General features: G+C 41.2%; 1 protein-coding gene and 1 non-coding gene across 3 annotated transcripts in view; both read right to left on the bottom strand.

Annotated features, from left to right (window-relative positions):
• The window catches only part of GADL1 (glutamate decarboxylase like 1), a 134119-nt gene that overhangs the window by 42864 nt on the left and 78475 nt on the right, over nucleotides 1-12780 (bottom strand). For both annotated transcript variants that reach the window (XM_074345359.1, XM_074345358.1), the window contains exon 13: nucleotides 6344-6395. In XM_074345359.1, the coding sequence (XP_074201460.1) occupies nucleotides 6344-6395 (52 nt within the window). The remainder of the gene's footprint in view (nucleotides 1-6343; nucleotides 6396-12780) is intronic.
• Nucleotides 188-294, bottom strand: LOC123618253 (U6 spliceosomal RNA). The gene has a single exon (XR_006726672.1). It is a non-coding gene; the product is annotated as a U6 spliceosomal RNA (small nuclear RNA).

Raw genomic sequence — 12780 nt, 5'->3', positions numbered from 1 at the left:
GGACCTCCCTGCCATCCCATGAGCCACACTGCGCCCTCTCCAACCAAGTCTGCCTCTCAGCTATCTCAGCTCTAGAAGTGATGGCTGTCCTCTATAGTATTGGCTATTTCTGTGTTTTGTAGGGTCTGTTTCTCTTCTGTGAGGCAATCTCCCACGACTCAAAACCTCTGATAATAATTCTTTGTTTTTTTAATACAAAGTCTTCACAGAGTTGCATATCATCCTTGTGGAGGGGCCACGCCAATCCTCCCCGTATCGTTCCGACTTCAGTACACCTGCTGCTGAAGCCACCAGAGAAATTCTCCATGTGCTGCGTTCCCACTTCAAATTACTGTGCATTTTTTGTCTTCTGGCTGGATCCTCAAACATCATGAAATTAGCCATTCTTTTTCATTTGCATGGCAGCATTATGAATCATTTTGCAATTGTTTTTATCTGCTACCAGATCTGCCCTGTATTTTATCAGTTGGGACCAAGACCTTCTGAACCACCTTCTAAATCTGCTTCCTTTCATAAGTTTCAGTTTAGATATTTTGGAAATGACAAATCTGTGATGTCTCTGCCCAGTCTCTTATAGCATGGTGTGGCTTCAGGGCTGTGACATTTGAAAACTGGTGAAGCCCTTCTGACACTTCATTTTATTGGAGGAAATTTGATGCTCCATTTGGTGGAATACCTTTACTAGAGTCACTCCCCAAATTATTAAAAGTTGGAATAAACATCCCTTGAATGTTCACAAGGAACATATTTAAGTTTTTCCTGTCTCTTTGCCCCTGTAGCTTCTATTTTATACAAAGATGTACTTCAAGAGGCTTCAAAGCCCTAGATTTCAGACTAGAACCATTACCTGCCACTGAATTCCCTACATGTGTGAAAGCCTGACCTCTTAGGACTACATTCAGTCCATGCCGCCTAACACCACAACATTGAGAAGGTATGAGAAGGAATCCAAGTGTCTAAACCAGATAGATGATGAAGGGTACAGAAATCCTGTAGCAGTAAAAGCATTGTCATAATCTTTAAAAATTCATAGAGAGGCAGAAAAGTATCACTAAAGAAACGATGGGTTCATCCTATCTTGATTGTCAAAGAGAGAAAAAATATAGATATATTTCAAGAATAAATCTTTGATGTCAATTCCAGCAAGGATAATTTAGCAAATAATACGAGACCCTTACGGGGGAAAATGTTAATGGTCACCAAGACGGAATAGCTTGCATTCTTTAAAGCTGAGTTTTGTCAAAAGAAATTCAACTCTCTTGCTTCAATGTCATTAGATTAATAATAATAATCATAATCATAAAAAACAACAAAGCTAGCACTGTGCTTTTTAATAAATAAAAATGGAGAATCTAGCACATAGACTGAAATAATCAATCATGTAAATTTTAGCATGGAGAAGGGGGTCATGGTGAATTTTACCTGACTTTAAGCTCACAAGTTTTAATTATCTGGTTGGAGTACTGAAACATTTCAAAGGCAGCATGTAGTGGCACGAAAAGCCTGGCTTTTGGAGTCACATGGATGTGGTCTGAATCCCAACTTCATCAAGTGTTTGCTTGGACAAGTGTCAAACTCTCTAAGCTTCAGCTCCTCTATAAAATGGAGATTATATTGTCTCCTCCACAGAGTTGGTTTGGTGAGTAAAGAGATTATTTCCAATATTTACCACCATATCTGCCACCCAGAAGCCATTCTAGCAGTGTAGTGACTGTTATTTGGAGCTATATTGATAGAAAGAGCTGCTCTTTTCAAGTGGATGGGCAGCCCCAGCCCCACTAAAGTCTGTACTGGGTGAGACACATCCCAGTGTTAATTTCTGCCTACATATTTGAAGGGGAACTTTAAAAAAGTATAGCATGTTCAAAGAAGAGCAATGGAAATGTTCAACTTAATAAGAATTAAGCACAGAATAGAACTCAAAATTTTCTATGTTGTAGATACTGGACCAGGCACTGGGATGTGAAAAATGACTTACACTTTATGCTTTATCTCTAGGAACTCAGAGAATAGTAACGGAGTGAGGTGAAGGCAGTTACACTGCATGGGATGAGCATTTCAAAAGAGGACATTTCTCCTAACCCAAGAAACATTCCTGGCAAAACAAACAGTACACAGGTAGCAGCCAGTGTGTTCAGGGCGAATGCAAGCACTTGGAATGAATAGCTGGCAGGGTGTACTGGGGAGAGGTGATACTGGGAATAGAGACGGGCACCCTTTCATGAAGAGCTTCCCCATCTACCACGCTTGAGAGTTCAGACTTGATCCCAGAGGCAACTGGAGAGTTTCAGTCTAGGGACTAGATTTCATTTTCCAAAGTCCACAGTGTGGCTGCAGTGCGGAGACGGGCTAAAGGGGTCTAAGACTGAAGGAGGGGATGAGTGGGGAGACAGCGCCAACCTCAGGATTGGGGGTGGGTGGGTGGCTGAGCCATGGTGATGGCTTTAGGAGTAGGGAAGGGACATAGCGAAGACAGCATCAAGATTTTGTGTTTAGAGAGATCATAGTTCCAACGAAAAAGAAGAATGAAAAATTTTGGTGAAGAAGACGGCCACACCTCAGCTTTAGAAACGTGAGTTTGAGCTGCCAGTTGGGAGCCTCATTGAAAATTCCAGGATGCACCTGTACACAAAGGACTTGAATTTAGGAGACAAGTCAAGGATGGAGACATTATTGAGACTATTGATGACAAAGGTCTAGATGTGGATAAAACATTTCAGGGAGAGTATGTGGACAAAATAAAGGACCAAAGACAAAAGAGTGGACATTTAAGCAGGAACCAGATGAACAGACCTTCAAATAGAGACTGAGAAGAAACAGTCACATGGGAAAGGAGAAATACTGGGAGAGAAAGTCAAAGAAACCAAGGCAGGAGAGAATTTTAAGAGAGATGGCATGGGTAACAGTACAAAATGCGGCAGAAGTCCACCAAGAGAACATTAAAGAATGTGCACTGGATTTAGCAGTTAGAAGGCTGCTGTGATGTATATAAACTATATAAAAACATTTTAAAAACTGTAAATTGCAATGTACTTGATACAAATTAATAGTAGGATTCAGTAAGTATTAGAATACGAATACTCAGAGCTTCCTGGAAGAGGAATAAACTGTGAATTCTTTTACACAGGAAATGTTCGGGCAGAAGTTGACCTCCTGCTACAAGAACTGTCAAAAGAGGTTTCCTGCATTGAGCAGGAAGTTGACCAGATGTCCTTGAAGATCCTTTCTAACTCAGAAAGTCTATGAAACCTAAACAACTCTTTCTAATGCAGAACTCGGGAAGAGAAAAACAAAAAGTTGAATAATTATGACTCTCCCAAGAGATCAAAATAAAATATGTGAATGATAGTATATACCTCTAGGAAAGCATCTATTAGATCTTAGATCCAATGTGGAAAAATAGAGATATGATTTTCAGGGGCTTATGAATAATGCAGAATTCATTTGAAATGATAACTTTCAATCATCTTCAAGAAGATAGGCATTATTTTTGTTCTTTTCAGGAAAAGATGTTCAGGTCCTGGGCCCTCCGTCTTGTGGTGTTCATTTACTCTTTCTAATGTTCCACTTAACACTCTCACTGCCATCTGCTTAACAGTGGAAAATACACATGTAATTATAGACTTTGATTTTCCCTAAATTGAAAGACTTACAGTTTCACAGACTTGGGTGCCCAGCAAACCTTTGAATCTCTTCCCTGAAGCGTGCATTAGGGCTCTATTTAATCAACCCAAAGGAGGCATTTGTTAACAAAAAGAGGCTACTCAATTCGACATTTATATGTGAAATTCAAGGTATAAATTTACTTTATTTCTCCAAATGGATACAGAGAAAAGAGGAAAATGCAGATCACACACAAAACCCTTTATAAAGAGAAACGCTAGAATACCATGGAAGAAGCCACCTTCACTACTTTGGGGCCATCTGGCTCCCAGAGATAAAATATCCAAAGTCGAAGGCTGCCTAATGATTAAAATGCACCTTAACTTTCATTACAAGAAAATGAATGTTTGCAACTCCCTAGATGATGGCAGGAGGTTCCCCCATCAATTTCTAAGCCTTTAGGAAGAATATATAAATAACTTTTGAATCAGCTGATCATTTTTGTCATGACTTTTTCTCTTAGCTCTACCGAAAGACTGTGCGGCTGTGAGGTGAACAGCATTTTCCATAAGCCCTACAGCTCCCACAGCCAGAGAACTAAAGGAGGCAGTTCAAACTTGAGAAGACAAAGAGGCAACTCAACCTCGAGAAAACAAAGATGGCAACTCCAACTCAAGAAAGGCAAAAAGGTGATTCAAACCCAGACTCAAGCCAATCACAAAGCCGTTATTTCATCCTTACGTGTTAAGCGTGCATCTCTAGAAAATCCAGACATGTTTTTCTACAGTTATGACATTATCATGCAATAATGGAGTTACTGATTATTCCTACCAGTTCACATTAGAAATTCCCCAAGTGTTCAGAATTTACTTTTTATAATTGGCTCATTCGAAACGGGACTCCAGCAGGCCTGTCTGCTGCCTTTGGGTGCTATGCCTCTTGAGCTTCTTTGACCCCTGAAGTGGTCGTCATCACCCCTTCATTATTCCTTCACGCCACTGACCTGTTGAAGAAACCAGGTCAGCTGTCCTGTAGAATCTTCCACATCTGAAATTTGTCTTCTTGCTTCTTGTTGTGTTACCAGAAAGCCGTTTAAATGTGGATTCTTCTGCTCTCTTTGTAAGTTCCTCTATATCCCTAGTTTTCAGGAAGTTTGGATTCTTAGAACCTTCTAATCTGATGCCCCCTTTGCAGACAGTGGTAGAAGCCATGGTCAGGATTCTCTGGGGCAGAGTTTCCCAGAGTCGTCGGAGGACCACATCAGGACTGTCTCCGTATCTCCCCTGAGTTACTACAACAGTCTCCTAGTCTGTCTGGCTTATTCTTATCTCGTCCTCCCCTCACCACCACCACCACTCACTCCCACGCTTCTCAGGACATCCAGAACAATCTTTAAAAATGAAAGTCAGACAACCCTCTGTTTACAATTTCTCCAATGATCACACTTGGAGTAAAAGCCAGAGTCTTTCCATGATCTCCCTGACTCCACCTGCTCTGGTCTCTGCCGACCGCTCCAACACCATCACCCACTCTATGCACCCCACTCCCATGCTTAATGCACCTTCTTTTGGCTCCTCAAACACATAGAACTCTGTTCAGCTTTAAGTCTGGGCAGTTGTTTGCTGATTCTACCTAGAGTGCCTTTCCCTCGAGCATCTGCAGGGCACGCTGCTTACATCACCAGCAGGTCTCAGCGCCAAAACACCCCAGGCTCTACGCACTCCACCCAAACCAAGCAGGCCACCCACACCCACACCCCCATTTCAGCATTCTCCACTATTTATTTTCATTATGGTACTTACCACATCTGGAACCGTCTAATAGGCTACTTGTAATTATTTATTATGTCCCATGAATCTGTTTTATTGTTTTCTTAAGACTTCCCCTAACCTGACGTTTCCTGTGTATGAATTTGCTTGTTTATTGCCTGTCACTTTCCCTTTGAATGTAAACACCCTGACAGCAGGAAACTTCCCAGTCTTGTATCTCCAATGCGTAGAACTGTGCCTGCCACATAACAATTGCTCAATAAATCTTGCTGAATGAATGGATACCCAGACTGCTTATACACAGGATAGGTCCCTAGGCTGCAGTCTCCAGGTGATTTTTACATCATTTAAAAAATTGCTATAAAGTATATGCTATAAGAGGATCTGAGAGAACCTCACACTTTATATTTCTTAAAAATTAGGATTAAGTATTATTCTTCATGTTTTCTAACCATATACTTTAGGGGAAAAAAACAATGTTGTCTATCTTTGTAACCACCTTATTTCTTACAAAGCAAACAATCCAACAAAATAACTTACTTTCCCATTGCTCCAAAGCTAATATGCTCTCACTATTTTATAAAAAGACAAAGCTATATGCATTATTGCACATTCACTTAATTGATTTTCCACATGCAGGCATGACTATAGCACAGCTGAGTATCTGCAGTGCAATCATTGTGCAATTTATATATCAAGACAGAGGTCATAATTTATTCAGTATTATCCTTGGTAAGTATTATTGAACACTTTAATTTTCAATACTTAAAGGCAAGTGTGTTCTCTGTGAACCCAACAAAGGAAAAACTCTCACTAACAGAGCAAATTAACATAATGGACTCTATGAATTAAGATAATGACTTGTTTCTAAGTCTGCAACACAGAAACCAATGAAATATAACAGATTAGAAAATTACCACCTGCATCACTGCTGACGGACAAAATCACAGCACAGTTCTGTAATCACTTACCTCCATCAGTAACTTGAATCCTTCTCTTTTCTTGATTTCTTCTACTAGGTACCTAAAAAACAAAATCACAATGAAATTTATAGTCTGCAATCTGAAAATTCCATGAACATGACTGACATTCAATGAAACCGTGATTCCCGATGCAGAGACAAGGCTTAGAAATAAGCACGGGTCTAGGCACAGGTATGGATTTAGAAAGAAGCTGCTGAACCTACTGCAATGGCTGGGAGCCTGAGTAAAAAGATACAGCTTTTTGATGAGACGATGTCTATCTTACATGTTAGCATCAGACGTTAACCCAAGTGTGAAAGTCACAAAAAGCAGGTTGGATATAGATCTCTGACCATGTGGGATTCACATTCATATATCTGATGGGGATTTAGTGTAGGTACTTAAACCACCTGGCCGGCTTGGAGGAAAGGGTTTCTGGTGTGTAGTCTTGCTTGTCAGCTCTTTTAAGATCCAGGAAGCTCAGCATCATCTTCCCCAAGACGAGGCCAGAGGGAAGGAAGACTGGTGATGGGTACCACGCTACAGGTAAGTGGGGTGTAGCCATTGACAGAATGTCTATGAGGTCATCTCAAATGCCCCAAGCAAAGTGTGACGCTACGTGAGATATGAAGTCACACTGAGAATCTAGAGTAAATCGACATGGAATCTGCCCCCGGGCTTAATTATTGTCTATATAAAAAGATAAACTGAACTTGAGTCACATACCCATCCCTAAAATAATGATTGGCAAAGAGGATGGGCTTAGACCAATGCTCCCAGCAGGAATATTGCTAGCTATATAAAACCTTTAAGGTTCTGTTGGCAAGGAAGAAGGAAGAATGGTTTTTGGATGAACAGTCAGCAACGTCTGCATACTGGTTAAAGTTTAAAATGTTTCTGTATGAGAAGCCCCCTCAGAGCCTTTAATGTGCTAATGGACGTGTAGGATCTTCAAGAGAGGACTAATGTATTAGTCAGCACTTCCCAAACATTTTTGACTGTGGAAACTTTTTTTTGGAAGAGCATCTATTAAGATCTTCTGGAAGTCTATTACCCCACAGTGCACAGGTTCAGAAAAGCTAGCTTAGAAGTGCCTCTTCTATAGGGAACATAACCTCTTCTTAAATAAATCTTTAAATGAAATGAGTTTGGGGAGGGACTCCAAATAGGATTTGAGTCACTCCCGCCTGCATTCATAAGATGATTTATTCCTTGCAACTTTTCAACATATGGAAACAGCCTAAAGATAAAAATACATTAAAAAAAAAAACCCTCTATTCTTATCTGATGCAAGTCAGGGGAAAAAAAAGATGTACATTGAGTTTTTGGATAAAATTCAGGAACCATAAACTACTTCTACCAAAAGGCATCCAGGTAAGTGGATTAAAAAAGCAACAACAGCTTCATCAAATTCACTATCCTTCCCACTAAGCTTAGCAAAAAAAGAGAGACGAGAGAAAAGAAATGTGCACATTAGTAAGCATTTCCACCAATCCTATTGGGTAGAAAACTCATTATGGTAAGATTCCAGCTCAGTTTTAAAGCATACATTAATGAAATCTTGCTCTAAAAACGCTTCCCCTCCTTTGCTTACAAACGTGCTTCCAACATTCAAGATCTTCAATTCTCCGCTGAGCTACATGAGTCCCTTTCATATTTGTGCATTCCATTTGCCCTTTGCAGGACGCACACTCCTTTCTGGGAATAGCCCTTCCAATCCTTTCCTCAGTTCACCAGCCACTTGGAGTCTCCCAGGGGTGCCTTGGACCGAGCATCTCCCCCAGTCTCATCTCCTCATCTGAAATTTCTTCTGATGCAACGGAGCCTCCCAGAATGCCTGAGATTTTTATTTTTCCATCTGCTTTCTGTATGCTCTGCATATATTAGAACATATTGCCTGGCTGGTGTGATTCATCACAGACACCTACATATTACACTCTACTGCATTGTGATGTCTTTAACATTACAAATATAAAGGAAAAAAATGAAAACACTGGCCCTTCCATTGTCTTCTAGACTCCCTCCTTCTTGTCACCTAGAGAAACACACCAGCACAAAAGTGCCGTTGTGTAACTGCTCACCTCTTCCGCAATGGTAACAATAAATCCCTCAGTGTTCATGCAAGTCAGTGAAATGTACTCCACTGGAAAGATTGCACAGACTGTGTGTCAAGGGAATAGATAAATGATACACTAGAGACCTAGCCGAGCAGCAGAATGGGAGTTCCTGAGCTGCTTGTTGTTGTTGAAAAGACTTACACACATGACTCTTCTCGACTTGCTTTAAAAATTACCCCTTAGTGAATATCCATTTGACTTGAGTGTCGTAACAAAGGTGTACAAGGTGCCCTCGGCAACCCTGGGTATTGTAACACATTTTCAGCTTTCCTAAGCAGATATCCGAGATGCATAATCACCTGCCTCATGCCAGAAATGGTGGTTTTTAAACCTCAGCCTTCTGGGTTTCAATCATGCTTAATAATCACATATTGCTTTAGGTTCCTAATGTCACTGGTTTTCAAACAAACAAAGGAGAAAGCATTTAGTCATGAATATTTCTTGCGACAAATGTTCTCTCATCAATGGGAAAGACAAGGGTCAAATGGAAATTAGGAAAAGCCTCAGAGATCTTCTAGGAACTAATTAGCTCCTTCTTGCTGGATTTCTGACAACTCATAAAATAGGAATCACTGTCCTCTTGACAAGGTCTGCTCTTCTTTTTCAAGGGAAGAGGGAGCAAGGTATCTGATCAGGGTGATGACTGTCTACTGGTCCATCAAAATCTGGTCCTTGAATCTGAAGGTCAATATACAAAACTTAAAACTAAGCTCCACTCAGATTCAGGCACGTGGAACACTGTTTCTATGGAATTGTGCAATCTTTACTGTAATATGCCAGGAGGAAAGACTTGCGCAGCCTTTCCCGTGTTTAGGAGACCCAGCCTAGGGTACGGCCTGGGAAATGGACATGCGATCTCAATCAGGCTGCTGACAGACATGCCCCTCAAACAGCAACACCATCTCATGTGTAGCTTTACTTTGCTAGAGCTGTTGTCTGCTGAAGGAAACCATACTTCTTGGAAACAAAACGATGTTGTTATGACTTAGAAATTAGGCCAATTAGAGTCTTCTGGCCACAGATGAGAATCAGTTCTGTTGGGTAAACTCTAAACCAAGTGGCCGCAGGTCAGTCGACTCGATAAGAAACGGTATTTTAACTCTCACTCGCCAGTGGCTTGAACCGATTGTGCAGGCTCACATAACCACTGGTGGTTGGAGCTAGTCTGTACTGGCTAGTGAGAGCCAGCTGCTAAATGCTCAGGAATTTATAAACTGCAACTGCTGGTGGCCTGCAATTTTCCACGGCAGGAATATTTACACCACGGAAACTGGCAGACGTTACAAATTGGGACTTTTTTCCCTCCTCCTGAGACAGTTCACCAGCCCACAACGGCATGTAGTCTCCAGCAAACAGAGCAGACCTGAAAAGTGGGAAAGTGGTTCGTCTTTCCTAAAGAACAGAATCGCAAATCATTCAATGTGAAAATAAAATCAGGAAAAATAAAGCACTTAGAGAATTCTTAATCCTAGAGAAACTTTCTCCAAGTTTATGATTTCACATTCATCCCAAGTGGCATGGCTAAAAGGACTCTGCCTTGGCACTTGGCCTTGGGGTGGGAGAACAGAACTGGAGTGTTGGAGAGCAAGGATGTGGAAAGTTTAGGCAAGAAAACCATGATGACCAACAGCGGGACAGAAGAGGGATTATTTATCAGATATTTAAATACAGGTCACAGAGTCTGCAGTGATGCTCACAGAAATGTTCATTTAATTCAATTCAACTTGACAAACATTTACAACAATAAGTGTTGTTGAACTGAATTGAAATGTTAACATTTAGCCTCCTGTGATATTTCTCTGCGAAAATTAGAAAGTATCCTTAGACAAATTAAATTCCACCCTGAGATGAATGTTAACTTTATAATAAATACGATCATCAAATATTTATATCTAGCCTTGTTTCAGGACACCTGTCATTGAATTGCTTAGCAGCTTAGATAAAATAGTGCAAAGATTCTACCATACTTAAATAGTATGGGAAAAATATAAATAAGGGAACAGAGCTTTCCGAACTTTTACTTTAGTTTAGTGGGAAACTATGAATATTTATGGTAGACAGTTTCATGCTTTCAACACAGGGTAGTTATCTCTCTACTTCTTTTGGTGGGGAAGGGAGGGCAGGTAATTAGGTTTCTTTCTTTCTTTTTTTAGAGGAGGTACGGGGGATTGAACCCAGGACCCAGTGCATGCTAAGCATGTGCTCTACCACTGAGCCTCCCCCTACCTCCCCACCTCTAATGAAGGCTGTTCATACCTACTTCTAACAGAGGCACACTCCTCACCCAGTGTTGGTATATATTCTATACACATAGGAGGAGTCAACTGTGTCCCCCAGGCCAAGGGAGGGCATGAGAACTGGAGTTTTACATTTCCCTGGCAACAGGGACGGAGTCAGAGATAGACACTTGCCTCATTCAGAAAGAATTAAAGCTTTCCCCGGGACTGTTGACACTCTCTCCTGTTGACCCTGACGTGAGCCTGGGAGGATATGGATCTGATCCTCCTGGCAGCTACCTTCTTAAGGACGAATAAACCCACATGAAGAAGAGCAGACCTGATGGGTGGAGAGGGATAAAGGACTGGTGATCTTGTTCAAGCCCCTAGAACAAGCCATTCCAAGTCATCACTACGCTGGCTTATAAGTGACATGAGCAAGTAAATTACCTTTCTTTGTTTATAACACCTTTAGTGAAGGCTTCTGTTGCGTAACACCAAAAGCATCCTAACTGACAGAGTATTTACAAATTTTTCTTAAAAAGCACCTTTTAAACCAAAACAGCCAGAACTGCTGACTTCTAACAGTCTTCTGAAAGTGGCAAAGCCAACTGTTTTCCTGTCCTTATATCCAAGCCCTTTGCCACGTAACCTTGCAGTTCTTTCTGCCCCTTGACCTTGAGTTTGGCCATCTGATCTGCTTCAGCCATTGGAATGCTAACAGATACGATGCAATGAGGAGTCTGGAGTGGGCTTGGGAAGACCTCAACCAACGTTTCTCCAGTGAAGACACACAAATGGCCAAGAGGCACACGAAAAGATGCTCAATGTCACTGATTGTTAGAGGAATGCAAATCAAAACTACAAGGAGGTGTCACCCCACACCAGTCAGAATGGCCATCATCAAAAAGTCTACAAACAATAAATGCTGGAGAGGGTGTGGAGAAAAGGGGACCCTCCCACACTACTGGTGGGAATGTAAATTGGTGCAGCCACTATGAAGGACAGTACGGAGGTTCCTTGAAAAACTAAAAATAAAGTTATCCTATGATCCAGCAAAAACCAGGGGGAGGAGTTTGGGGTTTTTTTGAGCATGAGCTGCCCGTTCTCCCTGCAATAAACCATTCTCTGCTCAAAAAAACAAAAGCAAAAACAAAAACCACAAAAACCAGGGGGAGTGGAGGGCACTGTGTTTCTCCAGAGGGTCAGGCATCACCATGTTCAGCGGTTTGTCACCATGTGGGATTGAGAGAACTCTGATCTTTTGAGAGAAGTCAGAAATCTTGATTTTTTTTAAAACCAAAACCTCATTTTAAAACATTTTGAATATTTAAATGTTTTATTTTTTTAACACAATCAAGGTTAACCCTATGCAGCTCAGACCCAACACGTCACATTTAAAACTAAATTTGCACCCATCGATCCAGCAGAGTCTTGCTCAGGTGGGAAATGCCCAGCATCTATGTCTTAAGAGATTTTCTAGTGTCTTTGAAAGTGGCTTCAAAAGCTCTGTCTTGAGGGGGAGGGCATAGCTCAAGTGGAGAGTGCGTGCTTAGCATGCACAAGGTCCTGGGTTCAATCTCCAGTGCCTCCTATAGAAATAAATAAGTAAACCTAATTACCTGCTCCCCAAAATGAATAACCTAATTACCTCCCCACAAAAAGAGATGAAAAATAATAAATTAAAAATTAATTTAAAAAAAAAGCTTTAGGGGAAGGGTATAGCTCAGTGGTAGAGTGGGCATTTAGCAAGCACAAGGTCCTGGGTTCAATCCCTGCCATTAAAATAAATGAATAAACCCCATTAAAATAAATAAATAAACCTAATTACCCCCCCATAAATAAATAAATAAAAGAGAATTTGGGGGGAAAAGAAGAAAGCTTTGTCTCTCATGTTACAACAAGGCACTTCCCCATCACCTGTGCCTTTGTGCCTTTCCATGTGGGCCCCACATCCTCGCCAATCATCTCTTCATGAAATGAGAGCCACCGTGACTTATCCAGAGATTTGGGCCTAGCGCTCCCTCTGCCTCAGTCATTCTCCCCTCCTTTCATCACTGGGTCTCAGTTGAATGTCACTTCCCCCAGGAAACCTCTGCCAGTGCCCCTCAAG

This window comes from Camelus bactrianus, chromosome 17, assembly GCF_048773025.1.
Source record: "Camelus bactrianus isolate YW-2024 breed Bactrian camel chromosome 17, ASM4877302v1, whole genome shotgun sequence".
Lineage (NCBI taxonomy): Eukaryota > Metazoa > Chordata > Mammalia > Artiodactyla > Camelidae > Camelus > Camelus bactrianus.
The sequence above is the reverse complement of the archived record's forward strand: the minus strand, read 5'-3'. Positions and strand labels throughout refer to the sequence as shown.